The 19,792-nt window shown below is 53.8% G+C and overlaps 1 protein-coding gene across 1 annotated transcript in view; it reads left to right on the forward strand.

Annotated features, from left to right (window-relative positions):
* The first annotated feature begins 3,947 nt into the window (after positions 1 to 3,947).
* Positions 3,948 to 19,792, forward strand: part of CCN4 (cellular communication network factor 4) — a 29,616-nt gene continuing 13,771 nt past the window's right edge. Inside the window, exons 1-2 of the mRNA XM_081117048.1 lie at positions 3,948 to 4,120; positions 16,282 to 16,561. Of these exons, the coding sequence (XP_080973174.1) occupies positions 4,052 to 4,120; positions 16,282 to 16,561 (349 nt within the window). The 5' untranslated portion in view covers positions 3,948 to 4,051. The remainder of the gene's footprint in view (positions 4,121 to 16,281; positions 16,562 to 19,792) is intronic.

Below are 19,792 nucleotides of genomic sequence, written 5' to 3' on the forward strand. Positions count from 1 at the left end.
GGAGCTTCCATTATGCAGAGCGTGGAAGAAACCAAAGGAATCGATGGTGACAGAGGTCAGAACTGTACACGGCGTACTCGAAACTCGTGTGAAATTTACCAAGTGTGTCCCTAGACGTGTGGGTTTTCCTGGAAGATATACTTTAAAAGAAGAACATACATAACTACTGTCTGGCTCAGGGGTTGTCCACCTGGGGCAGGCAGAGCCCTGCAGGACCTGGTCCCTGGTCTGGAAACCTCAGACCAGGGACAAGAGCCTCAGAGACCCCGTAGGTCCAGGAGGAAGGGTGTCTCTGGGTGGAAGGGTTCAGGGTGCCTGGGCATTTGCACTCAAGGGGTCTTGGGTGAGCTGAACCTGTCTCCCCTTTAGAGGAGATGCCACTGCTGCCATGAACTGCCAGGCGTGGGTCAGGCCAGGGTGCACTGCTGTCCCTCTCACTGTGTCCATTTCTCTTTCCTCATCTGCCCGCACCTGCCCACACCCCCAATTAACTTCACCTGAGACACCCTCACACTGAGGACTGAGAGGACTGGGGCAGGGACGGAGAGGAACGGAGACAGTGTCCCAACCCACAACTGTGCTGAGGAGAGGAGACTCAGGACGAGAGCGAGCGTTGGGATCAGGGTGACTCCAATGGGGACATAGGCGGAGTCTCTGTGATGCCGAGCAAACAATATTAATAACAGCCATTTATTCAGCATCTACCGTAGTCTCAGCACTAATTAGCCACCCATCACAGCCCTAGGAGGTAGATATTATCGTTACCCCCATTTTACAGATAGGAAAACTGAGGCTTAGAGGGGTGAAGTGGTTTCCCCAAGATCTTCCAGCTGGTACGTAACAAAGTAAGGATTTAATGCAGGCCAGCCTGACCCCAAAGCCCTTGCTTTCCCCTCCACCTTCCCAGGTGAGACGTGGGGAGTCCTGGGGGCCCCACAGTGCCCAAGGTTGACTCTAGAGGTGTGCTCATGTCTGAGTCAGCCCTGGCTCAAGAACTGAGTAGCAGGCAGGGGAACCCATCGGGGTCTGCCCATGGACCTCATCCTCCCAAGCACACCTCGCTGTCTGGGCTGGGACATGAGGAGCATTTACTTTGACCCCCTTCAACGGTTCCTTCATTCTTACTTGGGCCCCGGGGAGCAAAGCAGAGCCCTGCTTGGTCTGCTGAGCCAGCCTGGTGGGAGGCAGGGGACTGAGCAGAACCCTGTACCACGCTGTGCCCTCGGAGCAGCAGGGTGGCTCAGCAGGAGTGTGTCTGGCCAGGCAAATGTGTCCTGTGTCTCAGTAGCTCTGGAATCTGGCCTCCTGCCTCCTGCACTGGGTGGGCTCCATGTGCCTTCCTGAGACAAATAAATGACAAACAAATGGACTGTGAGCGGATCTGGGGCCTCCAGGCGTCTGGTCCTGAAAGCTTCTGGAATCTTCCGTGCATCTGGCTCTGGTCAAGGGGGCCTTTCTGTTTGGAGTGGGAATGCTCTCGCTGGGCCTCTGGTCTTAACCCCCCTCCACCAGCCCCTCTTTGGAATTTTTTTACAGCTGCTCCTTGAGGTCTGTTAGAGGAAGCGACTGGGAGCTGAGGGGGAAGTAGGAACAGCTGGATCAGGGACCTGGGGCGGGAGAGGTGAGAGCCCAGCCCAAACACTGCACCCACTGCGGGACCCCTGCCCTTCCCCAAGCACATGGTAAGCACCTACTGCGAGTCAGGTTGGGACTCAGGACACAGACTCTGCCCTGGAGGTATGCCCAGTGCAGAGGCTGAATAAGAAGTTGCATCATGGTCCCGGTGTTTTACTGAGTGCTTACTATGTGCCAAGCTCGCTTCATCCACCCTACATAGCACTTCCTCGTGCATGAGCGGTTCAGAACGACCACTACCTCTCCTGTCCCCATTTTACAGGTGAGGAAACCAGTGCACATAGTTTATGTGACTTCAAGGTCACACAGTGGCTGAGTGGTCAGAAACAGAAGTCCAATCCAGACCTGTGCAAGTGGCAGCGAACCACCGGCCACGAGGCAGTGACATCAGCTACGGTGACAACTAATGGTGAGGCCCGAACCCCAGGGATCTGGCCCAATAGGCCTGTAAAGGGCCATGTCTGAGCCTGCTGCTGGGGATTGGAGGTACTGTGAGAGCTCTCACTACAGGAATGAGATGACTTAGAGCCTGAAGGTCACACATGGGGAAACTGAGGCAACAGTCAGAAGCTATACACCAGAAAGAGGCAGCGGGAGAGATTTGAAAAGCATGGACCTTAGTGGAGATGAGGAGGAATGGGAGGAAGCTGTAGCATCCTGCCCTCGCTCTACCTGGAAAACCTGGAAGTGCGCAGAACTCGGGCCATTCTCCAATCGGCTCTCTGCTGCCTGCTGGCTGCATGACCTTGGGCAAGTTCCTTTAGCTCCCTGGGCCTCAATTTCCCCAAATACAAAGTGCAAGGTACTCAGAGCGATGCTCAGCACACAGTGAGTGCTTTACATGCAATTAGTAAATTAACAGCCTCACTACCTGTATATCGGGCAAGCTCAAGGATGCATATCCTGCTCAAGGATGTATATCCTTGTTGTTGGGGTGGGGAGAAAGGCATGGGAAGTAGGAGTAAGTGGGAGTGAGCAGGTAAATGCTAAATTCATAGGGGCCCTGTGTGGCATTGGCAGTGGGCCCCGAGCCCTGGGCAGCACAGGTAGAAATAAATTACCAACAACAATGCACGTGAGTAACACTGTGTGATGCCCTGGCCTCACGCCTGGGAAAATGCAGGCTGTCGCCCCCACCCCACCCTGCACACCCTATTGTCACCAGGTTGCGGGGCCCCTGCTTGGCTCCCATCTTCCACTGACGCCCTGTTTCTCTCTGGACAGATGGAGTCTGAAGACAAACCATGGGTCACACGGTCTTGTAGGCACCGGGAAGGACACAGCTCCGCCTGTGAGACACACGGAAGGAACCCACAGGGTAGAGAGCTCCCACCAAAGTCCAGAGATGATACCTGTTGGGGTGGGAAGGAATAGCCAGGAGGCCACGAAGGCTGAGAAGAGAAGTACCCAGGGAGGCAGCCTCGGGGCCCACCAGGCCTGGAGATTCCAGGCTAAGTCACTGGGCAGGCTGTGGGAGGCTGCATCTAGGCGATGACAATGATCTCAGTGTGCCGTCCTGGGATCTGAGAAGCAGACAGTAGATAGGGGGTGGGACCCCCAGGAGGCTGTCGCAGAGGCCACATGGGGATCAGGGCTGGACTGGGCAGAACAGGACCCATGGGAGACCCCTCACCTGTGCTGTGAATGTCCAGCAGGGGTGAACGCAGACGCCCGAACTCAGCAGGGATAACAGTGCCAGATAGGGGGAGATGGCTCCAGCCCAAAGGCCTGGCGTAGGAGCAGGGAGAGGCGGCTCCTGTGAATTAGTAGCCTCGGCTCCATTTGTAGTGGAGATAATGACCGAACTCGAGCCGCGCTGAGTTCACTTGTGAACGCCTATCATTTCCAGATCGGGACCGAAAGAAAGCAGTCGGGGGAGAGAGTGAAGGATGACAAATGAAAACCAGAAGTGGGAGCAGTGGAAGAAATGAGAGGGAGTTGATTTTTCCCACCGGGAGAGCTTTCAAGGCCCCCCAGCCGCCCACGGGGTAACTGTATCTCCGCCTCCTCCCTGCGCCCTCCCAGATTCCCCCTCCCCACCTTTGTGAAGTACCCCCCAGGATGACCCGGCTCCCCCTGTGAGACTCCGCAGCCCCAGCCGCAGCCTGAAATCATAGCCCTGTAACTTTCCCTTTAAGGCTGTCAGAGACGAGAGGCTGGCCAAGCCGGGGCTGGAGGTGGGGACAGAGGGAAGAAAGAAAAAAGAGAGAGAGGCAGGAAAAGTTTTTTTCAGAAGAAAATGCAGGGTTTGTCCTTACCCCTGACGTCAGATCTTGCTTTAATAAAACCCCCCAAGGGCTGTGGGAAGAGCCAGAGCCGGTGCTCCTGATGGGCGGGCCAGTCTCGGCCCAGCTCCCCCGAGAGGTGGAGGATCTTCTGGGCTGCTCGTCGATGCCTTTGCCACTGACTCCCAGGCATGAGGTGGTTCCTGCCCTGGACGCTGGCAGTAGTGACCGCAGCAGCCGTGGGCAGCGCCCTGGCCACGGTGAGTCCTGCTGGAGGGGCTCAGACAGGGGGCCAGCAGGATGAGGGGGGACTGGAAGCGGTACAGGGGCGAGCCCAGGGTGAGAAGGAGGGCTGGGTGGGGTCAGCAGGTTCTGGCAGGGCGAGGAGGAAGGGGCAACACCTGTAGAAACAAAACTAACAGGTCCTCCATGCCTTTCCTACCTGAAACCAAGCTGAAAGGAAGGGGCCCTGGAGCTGGGGGCCTGGACTCCAGGCTCAGCTTTGCCAAGACTGGCTGTGTGACCTTGGGCTAGTCCCTCACCTTCTCTGAGCAGCATAAAGTGAGCACATTGTTAGAAGGCTTCTTGAGTCTTTGGGTTTGGAAAACATGAGTCTCCAAGGGTTGGATATGCTACAGGAAGGGGTCATGGAAAATGCCAAGAAAATCTGGAAAGGAAAATGCCAGCTTTCAACAAAAGAGCCTCTCTTGAGTAACGGCACTTGGGACGCTTTCTAACCCCAACTGCAACAGCCTCCGGCTTGCACAGACCTTTACCACGTAGGAAGTGCGCACGTTCGGGCGCTGTGTACCAAGCCCGCTGTTCCCGGGGAACCCTGGGGGTTCTCTGTCTCCCGCCTCCATCCCTGGGCACACCGAGGGGGGAGGAAAGTCTGCACCTCCAAGAAGCCAGGAGCAAGACACGTGGCAGCACAGAGCCAGCCCGCTGGGGCTGGGCGTGGAGGAGGGCAGGAGGGGCAAGGGGACAGCTTCTGAATCCAGGGTCCCTCAGCCTGGCCAGGGCCAGTGGGAGAGCCAGAGGGAGGCGTCGCAAGAGAGGTTTCAGCCCTGCCCACACTGACAGCTTCCTTTGGGATCAATGTGCCCCACTCATGGGTGAGGAAACTGAGGCTCAGTAGGCAAGTAGCTCGCCCTTGGGCTCCACCGGTTCTCACTGAACGGGATCTGAGGCTGAGATGACGGCCCGCTAGAGGCCAGTGCCTCGTGGGAGCTGGGCGACCGGTGCTCCCCAGCGTGTGGAGCATGGAATGAGGGCAGGGCGTGTCCGTCTGATTCCTGGTTAAATCCTCCGTACCTTGCACGGTGCCTGCCTGTCCTACAAAAGACATTAACTCCATTTTTACAAATGAAAGTAATGGATGCAGAGCTCGTAAGGGACTTGCCCAGGGTCCCACAATCAGTCAGTGGCCAGGGCTCAAACTTAGATCTTTTTCTGCCAAATCCCGCGCTTTCTTCCAGAGCTTTCCAAGTTTCAGGGAAACTGAGCATTTCCTGCAGACCAGAAAGAGCCAAACCAGCCCTAATTGCAGGGCTGCTCAGGCTGGGAGGACAGGGGCTGGATGGAGAAGAGGTGAGAGGTTCGGATAGGAGGCCCGAGTGAGGAGGAGGGGCCGCGGCTGCCTGTGGGCTCAAGGACACTGGAGCCCCAGGAGCCTCCGCAGAGCCACTGCTGCTGGAGAAGAGGGGGCACTGAGCCGTGGGCTCAGAGAAGGGACACACACAGGACCCAAGAGTCCAGCTGGTCTGAGACTCAGAATGGAAGGAAGGCTCCTGGGAGGAGGTGAGGTATCTCTCCTCTGTGCAGCCCCTGCCTGGCGGCCTCCTCTGGAAACCCAGCAGGACCCAGTCCCCACTTGTTCGGGACTCAGGAGCTCCCGCTGGAGTCCTCAGGGCATCCTCGCCCCCCCCCCCCCCAGGGCTGCGGGACAAAAGGCACCCGGCGCTGCACTCTACAGCCCACCCCAGACTCCAGCACACAAACGGAATGCGAGATGCGAGTCCACTCGGGGTCCCGGTGGGATTCTAATGGAAAAAATGATTATAGATGTTCATGTGGAAGAAAGCCTATGCGAACTGCCAGGAAAGCTTTGAGGAAGTGGGGCTGCGAGAGGACTCACCCCATCGGGCGGTAAAACGTTATCCGAAGGCTCTGTAGCTGCAGGAGGGAAAGAGCAAAGAGCGAGGCAGGGAGCAAGTGCAGAGCCTGGGCCAAGTGCTTTGGGAACGGAATGCGTGAGAAAGCGGCCCCGCGGAGGGAACTTGTTTTCCCTCTCCTGGTTCTTCCTTCCTTCCACAAATATTCAGTACCCACCAGGTGCTAAGAGAAAGGGGCTGCATTTGGGGAGCACTGCCAAGCCTTGGGCCACATGCTGCACCTATAGACCTAAGACCTTCCTCAGTCTATCCAATAGCCATTTATTAGGTGCTTCCTGAAATTCTGAGAGCAATATCATTAAGCAGATGTAATTGTCCTCCTTTGGAGATGCAAAACCTGGAGCTCAGAGAAGTTAAGTCATTTGGCTAAGGTCACACAGGTAATACTTAGTGGAGCCTACATTTGAACCTAGGTCCAGCTCTTGGCAGTGCAATCTGGTGACTTTGTGGTCCATGTCCTTGTGCAGAGATGAGAAGCACATGGTCCCTGCCCCTGGAAGAGCTTACAGGCTAGTGAGGCAGGACAGCCACCCATACATTGGAAAGAGAGGCAACAGGCAGAGATGTCATCCAGGAGAGAGAGGCTGGGTGCAGACTCTGCCACAGCTCTGGACTACACTGTCCTTGCCTGTTAATGAGGCCAAGAACCTCAGCCCCAAGCTCCCTGCTGCTGGGGAGTTAACACAGGACCCCTCGATGGTCAGAAACATGGGACTGGGTGAATGAATGTTGTGCTCATAAATTCCTGGGCAACATTAGGCCTTTGGTCATCCATATCACTCCTCCCATATAAACGCATATGGGGTGTGCACTGCAAGCGTGAGATCGCGGCTTGTCTGACCACATAGATCCCTGTGGTGTGAGTGCGTGAAGATGGTGAGTGTGGTGCGTGAGGGTGGTAAGTGTGAGTGTGAGTGGGTGAGGGTGGTGAGTGTGAATGGGCGAGGGTGGTGAGTGTGAGTGTGAGTGGGTGAGTGTGAATGGGTGAGGGTGTTGAGTGTGAGTGTGAGTGGGTGAGGGTGGTGAGTGTGAGTGTGAGTGGGTGAGGGTGTTGAGTGTGAGTGGGTGAGGGTGGTGAGTGTGAGTGTGAGTGGGTGAGGGTGTTGAGTGTGAGTGTGAGTGGGTGAGGGTGAGTGTGAGTGTGAGTGGGTGAGGGTGTTGAGTGTGTGAGTGGGTGAGTGTGAATGGGTGAGGGTGTTGAGTGTGAGTGTGAGTGGGTGAGGGTGTTGAGTGTGAGTGCCTGAGGGTGGTGTGCTGGGTATGAGATGCAAGCTCCCTCTCCCCTCCTAGGACCCCTGTGGAAAGGTGTGGACCTGAGTACGTGGCATAACCCTTTTTAAAAGAGTGAGAACATGAACAATAGGCCTTCCTTACACCTGCTATTCACAGTTTGGATCTGAGCAAGCATTTCAGACTCTACCCCAAGCCCCACACCCACGAGCCCCCGGCTCAGAGGCTCTTCTGGCCACTTGGCCGCTCTGCTTTGAGCTCGGGCACCTCTGCCCACCGCTTGTCTGAGGTAGTGGTGGCAGCTCCACAGGGACAGGCACACAATTCCACCTGGCACAGCCCTTTGCAGGCTCACTCTCTGCAATGGGAACAAAGCTGTGCTCAGGAGACCAGACCCTGACCTGGGCTAGGCAGTCCCCCTGGGCCCATCAGCAAGATGGAGGAGAGGCACCTCCCCCAGGTTTCAGAAAGGCCCCCCTCCCTTCCCCAGCCCCCAGCCTCTCCGCCCTGCCAGCAGAGTGACCAAATGCAGGGAGGCTGCCTTTTACTTTCGACAAAGAGAAACGCTGAAATTCCTCCCAGGAACCTCCACCATCTCTCTGGGCAGAGCGGAGGGGTTGCTACACACACCGTGGGCTCCATAGGCCCAGGGTGGGGTCCTGGGAGGGGCCAAGCAGGATGCCAATTGCAGCGGGGAAATCAAAGAAAGGTCAGGGCAGCATCATGTAATCCTGCAGATGGCTAGGAGCGGGGTGTGGACACACTGCTCATCCACTCCCAGCACCCACAGAGCACCCCAAGTCCCAGGAACCAAGGGCTCACTGTGCCTGGGCCCAGTGTCCTGAGCACTCCGCATACATCAACTCACTTGCGCACCTCGCGCTAGGGGCAAGCGGCATCCTTACAGTCTAGACCGGCGCTGTCCACGAGGAGCCGCTCACCATGCGAGGCTCCTGAGCACGGGACAGGCGGCCAAAGCGGCTGTAAGAGGAAACCCACGCCGCTGTGTAACGAACGCTCAGTGTGAATACAGAACGTCAAATTCTCCTTATAATTTTTCTATTGACTCCATATTGAAATTATATTTTTCACGTGTTGAGTTAAACTAAATATATTAAAACAAATTTCACCAGTTTCTTATTACTTTTAGGGTGGCTACTAGAAAATGTCAGATTCCATGTAGGACTTGCATTGTTTTACTAGACAGTGTTGGTTTGGAAAGACACAGGTGTTCATAGAGGAATTATAACAGGCGGCGAGGGGAAATACTGAGAGCTCCCATCCCAGCTCCTCCACTTATGAGCTGTGTGCCCTCGGACAAGCAACCCAGGCTTTCTGAGCCGGTGTCTGTGTCTATAAAAGGCATAATATTAGTACTTGCTCCCTGGGGTTGCTGGGGGATTAAAGAATGGAACGGGGGTAAGGCCCATGAAGCCCCTGCACACCGGGGGGACATGGGAATGGGTCCCATTGTTCCCATAGCACGGGCGGGGGTTCCCTGCTTGGGTGGAAACACTGACAGCAGACAAGTGTCAGCTCCCAGCGAGCAGAGGTTTATATAGGCCCAAGCCCTGTACCAGGTGGGCGGGAAGGGGGGCAGACTAATTGGTAGGCTGCACTAAGCTCAGTGCTCAGGCGGGAGGGGAAAATCTTGAAGCTCCAAGGTTTTCCCATCCTGATCAGCTTCCCTGCACATTTAAAGAGAGCCAATGAACCTTTTGGATTGTCATGTAGGAGAAAGAAATACTGATGATTGATGGTGCTGATGGTGGTGCTGGTGGTGCGCAGGGTGCTGATGGTGATGATGCTGATAGTGGCTTTGATGGTGGTGATGGTGATGGTGATGATGGTGATGGTGGTGCTGATGGTGGTGATGGTGATGGTGATGGTGGTGATGGTGATGGTGATGGTGATGGTGGTGATGGTGGTGCTGATGGTGGTGATGGTGGTGCTGATGGTGGTGATGGTGGTGGTGATGATGGTGATGGTGGTGCTGATGGTGGTGATGGTGATGGTGATGGTGATGGTGGTGATGGTGGTGTTGATGGTGGTGCTGATGGTGGTGCTGATGGTGGTGGTAATGGTGTTGATAGTGGTACTGATGGTGGTGCTGATGGTGATGATAATGGTGGTGGTGGTGATGATTCTTCTGGTGAGACTTGTGCCTTCCAGCCTTGAGTGAGGGTCCCTGAACACCAACTATTGATTTCATAGCCCATCCATATCCTTTTCCACAGACACTAACAGCCCTTCCTGTTCCCGGAGATGTGGTGATAAGTGGTTGGCACTGTCTCTACCATGGAGGATGACTGGCATGTTGGAGATAGATTTTTACACTAGCAGAGAGGAGTGTGTTGAGAAATCAAAGGGCTGTGGGGGGGAAATACTGACTCCAGGGCCTGAATTCCTGGGGAGACCCCCAGTCACCTGCAGATTAAAGATTGCCTTGAAGATTTTTATGCACATTTGACTTAAAGAACCATTGAACTAGATGGACTCTGGTCTCCTTCAGCCTGGACATTCTGTCAGTCTGCCAGCTCTCCTCCTCTGTCTCTCCATGAGAGAAGGGGGTGGGGGGGAGATAGAATCAGAGGACAAGGAGCTGGGCCTCTCAAAACCTGAATAATGGACATTCCAGCGGATGATAAAATCTGTGCCCGCCCATCCCAAGGCCCCCAATCTGGAGGCAAGTCCAGGCTTGGGAAGACTGTGAATCTGCTACGCTTTGGTGTGGGGCTGTGAGCGGGGGTGGAGGGAGAGGTGGGAGAAAATGAGAGCTCAGGCCCAAAGGAGAGGAAGGGAGGGCTCCATCTGCCTTGCTGGGAACCCTGCGTTGAGTTCAGGAGTGGAGGGAAGGGGCCTGTGCTAGGAGCCGGCCCAGGGCTGGATGGGGAGGCGGAGCTGGTGGTCTGCTGTGGAGGAATGTTCTCAGAGCGGGACCCATAACCCACCTTCTGGGCAGAACAGTAGCCTTGCCTGGATGCTAGAAGACCAGAGGAACTAGCTCACTGCTGGACACCTGAAGGGCAGCCCACCGGGGACCCAGGTAGAGATCCCAGGGGCTCACTCCTGGGAGATGCTCTGGAAAGAGGTATCCACCCGCTCACACTGTGGCTGCCCCGTCAGTTACACCAGAAACGTGAGAACGAAGCGCGGAAGAGGGTGGGGAGGGTGGGCGATCACTCCACAGCCCTGGGCCCCGGCCCGGGGCCATATCCTCCCACTTTCCCCAGGGCCTCTCCTTTCAGTAAAGCAGTGAACACCAACCGCTTCCAGACAGGGCAGCCCCCAGGCTTCCCTAACCCCAGGCCCAGCGGGCTGGCCCAGGCCATTTCTGTCTCAACCCTGCCCCCTTGTGGAGGATCCGGGTGTGGCCTCCCCAGCTCCCGCAAGAGAAGTGCTGGGGCCTGCCCTGCTGCTCAGTGAGCACTTGTCCAGGGTGTGCCAGGCGCAGCCCTGGGCACAGAAGAGGCCAGAAAGAGCAACTGGTCCCTAACAAGCCCCCTGCAAGGCTCTCGCATCCTATTCTGGATACAAGAAAAGCTGGATACTAGCTTGGGCCCAATTCCATACAATCCTCAACACCCCTGTTGTCATGTTTTGTGTCTCTGTACTGTGACTCCCTTCGAGTAAGGGCCACATCTTCTTCGTCTGAGTGCAAGCCCCCCAGGATATGCTTGGTGCAGTGTGTGATGGGTGGAGGGAGGAATGAGTGAATGGATGCGTGTGAATGAGTGAGGAATGCATGAATGCGCCCCACGCTGATTACAAATAAGGGCCTGGGAAGGACACTCAGGTCATGGACGACTTCCCAGCTGTGAGGCCTTCAGGTTACGTAAGCTCTTCAGGCCCCAGTTTCTGTATCTGTGAAATGGGGACAATACTAACAACTCCTACCTTGGAGGATGCTGCAGGAGGACGCTGTGTCGTCACCATTTACGGAGGAGGACACAGACTCTCAGAGGGGTGAGCATGGGCGCAGGTCACCGTGCTGGGAGTGGCAGGGGGCTTGGGAAAGGGGCTCCCCTCACTGTAGAAGCCATGCCCTTGGCTCTTCAGCCCAGAGCCCAATTCACCCATGAGCCGTGCACTCTTAGGAGAGGGCGGGTCCATCTAAAGGTCACGCCTTCTGACACCATCATCTTTGGGCGCTAGGATTTCAGGGTGTGAACTGGGGAGGGAGACAAACATTCAGACCATAGCAGGCACTTAGGGGTTTTATCATGGGGAACTGCCCCTTTTTTCCATTTTTCAGTCATATTAGTAAAACATCAAGGGCCAAGTACATCACTGTCAATTACTGTGCAGGTCAGCTTATGGCGCAGTGGATGGCCTGAGGTCAGAGGCCGGTGTGTTCGGCTTGAACTGTCTTGTGGAAGGTAGTGAGACGCACATGCCAGGGTGGTGGCACCAAAGTGTCATGTTAAGAAAGGAAGAGGCCTGGAGTCTCCACACTTTCCCTCCCTTGCCCAGTGCTCAGGCCACAAGAATCACCAGAAGTCCAGGTCAAACACAGATTCGGAGCCCTGCCTAGTAGAGTGGAAGCCAAATGGTCAAGGTGGGGCCCAGGAACCTGCATTCTAACAGGGTCCATAGGCCTTTACTGGTGGCTCTCAGCCACTGGTGTGTTCTGAACCCCCTGGGAAAATCTCAGTGCTGAGCTCCTGCCCAGTCCACCTAAGTCAGGATGTCTGGGACAGTGTCCAGGCATCAGCGTTTATTAGAGATTCTGGGTGCTTCTAACACTCAGCAATATTCCGGGACTATCTGGGAAGGGGTCCGTTTGAGCTGGGAGCTGGGTTGTTAGGAGGGATCACTGAAGAGGGAGGGTGGCACCTGTGGGAAGGCGGGTGAGCTCAGGGCTGAGCAGGCAGGACCCAGAAGAGACAGGCTGTGAGGGAGGCAACGGAGGGAACGCTGGGCACCTGCCCGGAGAGCATCTTCCTGTCTTCTCCATAAACACAGCGGCCTCTGCAGGAGTTGGTTCCAGAAGCACGTTGTAAATGAGACTTTTATAGGACCAGCTGCAATTCGGACATGCTCTAGGCTGCTCTGCACTTTCTCTGGCCTTCCCTTGACAGTGTTCTCCTTGCTTTATCACTGGTTCCCCCCATCCACCTATTTCCCTCTTAACTTTTGTTATTAGATAAAAACAATGCAGGTCCCATATGGCAGTGAGTTTGTCAGTTTTTCCATCTGTGTGATGGGCATAGCCAACCTAGGTCAGGCAGCTCACCTTGGATAAAAGGACAGCATGCGGGGCTGCCCAGGGAAGGTTCCGGATTTAGTCTGTGCCTGGGAACAGAGGCTCTAAGTTCCAAAGAAAGCAAGAACCTGGTGAGAGCTTCAGAGGGCTGTAAGGACCCAGCCAAGCTCAGGGCTTCCAGAAGAGCCTCAACCCAGAAGAGAGTCTCATTTGGGAGATGTTAGAGAAGTCTCTGGGTAGGTGCACTGGCAGCCTGTCTATTGCTGCGGGCGACACAGAGCTTCCTCCACATCTCCCTGTGCCACCACCTACCTGAGGGAGCCTCTGTGCTTTATGGGTTTTGCCTAAGTACCTATTTCTTATTTTTATTTATTTTTATTTTTTATTTTTTTGTATCTTTATTGATTTCAGAGAGAGGAAAGGAGAGGGAGAGAGAGAGAGACAGAAACATCAATGATGAGAGAGTCATTGATCAAGCCCACAACCCGGGCATGTGCCCTGACAGGGAATCGAACCTCAACTGCTGAGCCACGCCCGGCCGGGCCCAAGTACCTATTTCTTAAACAAGAACATATTTATTGCTTTTAGTTTAAAAACAGAGAATCACAAGAGTTAATTCATGTTGTCCATTGGAGGTAAGGATGTGGCAGAGGCCCTGAGCTCCACGTCTGTGTCATTCTACACAGGCACCACAGGCTGGGGCACGGACCCGAAAGCAGCCCCATCAGATAGCAGAGGTCAGGGTGACATCATGGTGTGACCTGTGGAGGTGCCACTCTGACCTGAGGCTCTCAACATTTCCTCAGCCAAATGTGGGGTTCTGGAGTGATCAAAGACACACTCCCCAAACGGCCCCAGACCACCCACTCAAGGTCAGCACAAGTATGAGCTTCCTCAGCAACTCTTGCCCCCCACAATGAGTAAGGGCACTCCAGCAGTGCTGACAGCTGGCCTCCCAACAATGCTGACAGCTGGTGGCCGAGTGTGCTGGGGCCCCGGGATTTGGTTGGCTTCTCAAGGGAATCAGCGAAAGAGGGTCTGGGCCTCTTATCTTTGTTCTTGGGCCAAGACGCTTCTCCTGCTCCTTTTAGGATGAAAAAGGAGAGCCCACATTTTTATGACAATGGTCCATGTACCAAGGCAAAAGGCAGGTGGACATGCCATGCCACCCTGGACATTTGTGTAGGCTGATGTCCTGTGTGGGTGTGGGTGTGGGTGTGTGCAGGTGTGTGTGTGCATGCGAGGCTTGGGAAGCTTTACGCCAGTAGATGGCGCCAACAGCAAGGGCCTGGCTCGGCAGACCCAGAGCCCATGCCTCCGCTGTGCTTTCTCTGTCCAGGAAACCTTCTCTGCTGCTTCCTTCTGGGGATCTTGAACTTGGCGTGGAGACAGCAGCATGGACAGTGACCGTGTGGAGAGGGGTACCCACCAGTTTACAGCTCATCCAGCTCAACTCAGTGTCCAGACCCCCAATTGCCGGGCACTGTGGGGGCAGGGGTGGGGAGGGCTTTGCTTTTGAGTGTCTGCCATATGCCAGTCCCTGCACTGGTACATCTGCATACACAGTGTCCCGACTTCTGGAGGGGACTTACTGTGGCCACATCACAGATGGGGATGCTGAGGCTCAGAGCAATCAGGAAGCTCGTCCAAGGCCACCCTGAGAGAAGCCACTTGTCTCAGGTCTCATCTTTTCTCGGGTGGAGGCTATGCATACTGCTCAACAGTCACTAGCGAGGGAGGCAGCGCCTCCAGCATTGCCTGGGACAGGCGCGGAAGGCTTCTCTTGCACAGAGTCAGAAAGAGGTGTGTGTATGCGCGCGCACATGCAGGTGCGCATGTGATCGTGTATGTGCATGTGTGCATGTGATCATGTGTGTATGCACGTGCATGTGGTCGTGTGTGTGCATGTGTGCATGTATGTGTGTGAGTGTGTGTGGTTGCTTTTAATAACTTGGGGGTTTGAGGTCATGCTGTGCTTTTGAGGAAAAGCAAACAGGAGGCGAACACCTGCCTGCCAGGTGAACATCGACCAACACTGCCAACCCCCAGAACAGTTGCTCCCGCCAGCAAGCCTGCCTGAAACCAAGCCTGGAGGTGACCAAACCTCAAATCGAAGCTTGTCTTTTTTACGTTCAAGGGCCCTTTACTTGTTGAATCGCTATTACTGCCCTTAAGAATTGGCAGGCCCAGAACGAGTCCAGCAAATCAGCATCTCAGCGTGGACCATCTCCCCAGGCCTCTGGTCCTGGCAGAGCAGTGTCAAGGGTGGACTCATTCACTAAGCAGACAGTCCTGCCCGGTGCCCAGAGACCCCCAACACCCCTCACCCCGGGAGGCCCAGCACTCTGCACACGGCCTCATGTTATAATAACTCACCTCTCTTCCCTGTCTTTCCCTTGAGCTGCGGGTCCCATGGGCACAGGAAATGTCCAAATCCCTCTGCAAATGCCTGAAAAGTTAAGAGACTAAGAACCAGCAGTGCAAATGTTGCTGTGTGACCAGAAGAGCCCACGAAGGCAAAGTGGGTAGGGATAGGAGTGGAGAGAGTCATTTGTCTCGGCCCAGACGTGGACTGTGTCACCGTGGACATGCCCCTCTGTCTCTTTGGGTCTCAGTTTTCTCCTTGGCAAAGGGAGAAACAGTCTGTCTGAATATCTCAGCATCTGTTGTTCAAAGAATGAAATTCAGAGCTAGAATCCACAGCGCAGGCTCCTCTGGTTTGAGATGGAGGGGGCGGCCTGGGCCACCTCTGCCCTCACAGTAATCTGGAGCCGCCTCTGCCAACCTCAGGACTCTGAGTCAAGGTTGAGGCGCCCAGGCAGGGTGCTCCCCAGCCGGGGCAGCACTGGCCTGCAAGGCTGGACGCCGGCCGCAGCCCCTGCTCCCTGTGCTCAGACCGCTCTCCTCCTCCTGGGCCTGGGTTTCCTCCCAGGCAGAGTGAAGGTTCTGAATGGTGGGCCAGGGAGGGGTGGGAAGGTGACTGGATCCAGAGACAATTCAGGCAGCTTGAAGCCCCTATGCACACAGCCCTTCCCTGGTGCTCAGAGGGGAAAATCATAGCAATAATAATAATAATGTCAGCGGGCTGAGCCCTGGCGTTAAGTCTGAGTCAGGGGCTCTGTGAGCTCTTAAGGACCCTTAGTGGAGTGAAGAGGGCGGGTCTTTAGGATGCTGAGAAAGAACAGTGGGTTATGGGCAGGACTCACCATGTGTCTCATTGGAAGGTGTTTTCCTGCTCAAAGCCTCAGCTCCCACAACCATAAAACGAGGCCCACTCCCTGACCCGGGATGAGGGAGGAGGAAAGGAAACAGGCCTGGGGGTCAGGTTGGCTGGAGTTTCGATATGAATCTGGGCCCACCACCCACCCGCAGGGAGATTCAGTCAACTGGCTCCAATCTCTGAACTCCCGGGCCCCTGGCCTTTTTTTTTTTATTGAGAAGAAAGGAGATGTCTGACTATCAAAAGCATGCTAGAGCCCCGGCTGGCTGGCTCAGAATGTTGGGCGTTGTCACATGCAGCCAAAGGTTGCTGGTTCGATTCCCAGTCAGGCCACATACCTAGGTTGTGATTCAATCCCCTTTGGAGCACATACAGGAGGCACACTGATGGATGTTTCTCTCTCACATTGATGTTTCTCTCAAAATCAATTAAAATATAACTTCTGGTGAGGATTTTTTTTAAGAGCATGCTAGAAAAACATAATTTTATGTAAGCCCTTTGAACACCATGAAGATGGGAAGATAATGGCAGGCCCTTTGGGCTTTGGCCCCTGCCTAGCAACCTCTCTTCATCTCTGCCATTCCCCCACAGGCCCTCTCTCCAGCCCCCACGGCCATGGCTTTCACCCCGGGGCCACTGGAGGACACATCCTCGAGACCCCAGTTCTGCAAGTGGCCGTGCGAGTGTCCGCCGTCCCCACCCCGCTGCCCACTGGGGGTCAGCCTCATCACCGACGGCTGCGAGTGCTGCAAGATGTGTGCCCAGCAGCTCGGGGACAACTGCACAGAGGCTGCTGTCTGTGACCCCCACCGGGGCCTCTACTGCGACTACAGTGGGGACCGCCCGAGGTACGCAATAGGAGTGTGTGCACGTAAGTGACACCTTCCCTACCTTCGGTCATCCCCCAGCATCCCCAGCTCTGGCCCCTGACCCCTCACCTGGAGCTTGCCCCAGGCCAGCCTCCTGTTCTGGAGGCAGTACCCCCCACACCCCAGTCCATCACTAGAGGCCAGAGGCTAGCCCTACCGGAGGAGGGACGGATGCCTGCATTCGCCTCGTCTCCAGAACCTGGTGTCCTGCTCTCTTCTCAGACCTGGGGCACATCCATGGCAGACTCCAGGGGCAAAGGAGCCACCAGGAAAGGCTCAGCCTGGTTTCATTCTCGTAGTGATAGGAGCCCTTGCTCGATGCCATGGCCTCCCTGGGCACTAGAACCCTGCAGAGCTCCATCTACCTTAGTGATATGTTAAACTAAAATAATATATACTTTAAAAATTCTTGAAAGAATAAAAGCCAGCATTCTTTAATTATTTCTTCCTACCTTCCACCCATATTCCTTCAGTGACCACAGTCCATTTTAACTTTTTAGCCCTTTCTTCTGGTAGTTATGACTACATAATACATATCTACTGTTATATCTCTATTGGCTTGAAATATCAATTTTGGTTAATCTGTCCAAGATCTTATATGACAGCTGACGACCTAATGACTTAGCTCCTCGATACTGTTTGACACCTCCCTGGCTTCCAATATCGTCATCACATTTTTGTTTATATAGTAATCACAATTTATAATATTATGAGTATGTAAATATTGTTACTGCAGTATGAAATAGCGTACTTGTTTGAATTTTCTTTCTTATGAAGTCCTTTGTTTTTTCTGGAGTTTCTATTTGCCTTTGTTTTTTTTGGTTTTTTTAACTCTTGGCTTTACAATATCCTCATGTTGGGCAGGGCTGTTGGTCTTTGTTGTCTGTTTTTTCTTCAAGTGGTACATCATGTCCTTTTTTGTTCCTAGAGACCTCCTTTCTGGGACTTTCTGATCTCCTGCTTCTTTCTGGACTGGTATTCGTTTAGCCTGAATCATCTAAGCATTTATACAACATACACGACCCAGCACAATGAGGAGGGGTAACTGGGCATCATGGCGCAGCAGCCTAGCCCTGCATAGCTCCACGAAGCCTCATGAACCCAAGGACCTCTTTCTTCCTTTGGTGCCAAATTGAGTCTTCCCCGTGACTATGACTCCATCCACGCTCTGTTCCAGTTTCACACTATAGCCCCTGACCCTCACCTAACCCATAGTACCTCCTCAGAGGTTGTTGATGAATTATGCACATAGTTCCAAGTCAGACAATCCCATCTGAGCCTCACAGTTGATTTATGAGCACTTTCTGCTCTTTTATCACTAGTTCATGCTTCCGCTTTCATGCCAAGTGATCTGCCCTTAGCTTTACCAGTAACCACCCAAAATACTCCCAGCCTTCTTCTTTCATCCCCTTTGTTTGGACTCATCATAAGCCCCACAGAACAGTATGTTCAGACAGAACTTACAGCACCACCTGCCCAGAATCACCTGGCGTGTGGGTTAAAAGTGTTGTTCCTGAGCCCGACCACACTTCGGGAAGTGGGCATGGAACCCACACCTCTAACAAGCTTCCCAGGTGATTCTTGTGCACGCTCAAGTGTGAAACTGAGTGCTAATGCGCAGTAGTCCCCCTTAGCTGCAGGGGACACATTCCAAGACCCCTGAAACCACAGAGAGTGCCGAACCCTATAGATACTATGTTTTTTCCTACATATACATGCCTATGATAAAGTTGAATTTATAATTAGACGCAGTAAGAGATCAACAATAACTAATCATAAAATAGAACAATCATAACACTATACTGTGCATAATATAAGTTCAGTGAATGTGGCATTATTAAGTAAAATCAGGATGACTTGAACACAAGCCCTGTGATACAATGAGGGTGGATCTGATACCTGAGACGGCTGCTCCATGCCTGAAGGAAGGGGAGCGCCCACAGCGTGGGCCTGCTGGACAAAGGGGTGACTCACATCCGGAGTGGGATGGAGCAGGGTGGCATGGGATTTTATCACATTATTCAGAACAGCCTGCAATTTAAAACTTAAGAATTGTTTATTTCTGGAATATTCTGTTGAATATTTTTGGACAGTGGTTGACATTATGGGAAATAAAACCAAGGATAACGGGGGGCTACTGTATACAGTCAGCCTTATACTCTCCCCAAAGCCAGGTTAGGAAACATGGCTGGGCCTTCTTGCACTAAGAGCCCTTCCAGGCGTAGGAGACTCTCTCTTCGTTCCTTCCCCCTTTCACCCCCCTTTCACGGCTGTTCTTCAAGGTCATTAGAAAGGTAATTCAGTTCCCTGTGATTATACTAATCTCTAAAGCTGCAGGAACATCTGCCAGGTGCCAGGCACCACGCCTTTGTAGACATTCTCTCACGAACTCAGAGATTGTGCAGGCCCCAGAGCAGAGCCCAGCTGCCTCTCCTGCCTGCCCCTCCCAGCCAGGGGCCTGGAAACCACCTTCCCAACCCACCCCCACCCATCTCTATATCTCAGGTCCTATAGCCTCTAAGCTACCCCCACCAGGAGCCTGTGTTTCCTTCCTTTCATTTGGAAAGGAAACTGGTCTGCAGATTTTCACAGGTATCTCACTCTGAAGGTTCCCTGGCCATGTAGGTTTGCAGGAGTTGGAATAAATAAAGTTCATGTGTTAGAGAATAAATAAAGTTCAACAAGTGTTAGAGAACTGCTCGGGTGCTCTAAATGTTCATGTCCATTATCAAACTCCGCAAGGGAAGCCATCATACGAAGCCTTTGCTTTCAAACTTATTTGCACAGTGAGCTCTTTTGTCCAAGTAGATTTTTACCCCCCCCATGCTTGAGCACACACACACACACACACACTCTCACAGATACACACATCTCATGCATACATGTGTGCACACAAACACATACACAACTCACTAGTGTTCTACTGACCATTTTCCCAGAAATGCTGCCATAGTGTCTGAGTTCATGAGACCTTCACTCAGGAAAGAAGGGTCTGGGGTCTGACAGTGAGAGAGAGGAGGGCACCTAAGACCAGAGGGGAAAGAGAAAAAAGAGGTCCTCTAAACAGGAAACTTCGTCAGTGGTCAGTTCCACCAATGCAGGGTCCCCAGAGGCTAAATCTGTCCTTGGAGATGTGCCCATAACTAGTTCAGAACAGAGCAGGTAATAAAAATAAACATGTGTGGCAGAGTGGCGAGTGCAAGCTTTGGCGATGAGAGGTGGCCTGTTCAGGG

Source organism: Miniopterus schreibersii (assembly GCF_964146895.1).
Source record: "Miniopterus schreibersii genome assembly, chromosome: 17".
NCBI classification, from domain to species: Eukaryota; Metazoa; Chordata; class Mammalia; order Chiroptera; family Miniopteridae; genus Miniopterus; species Miniopterus schreibersii.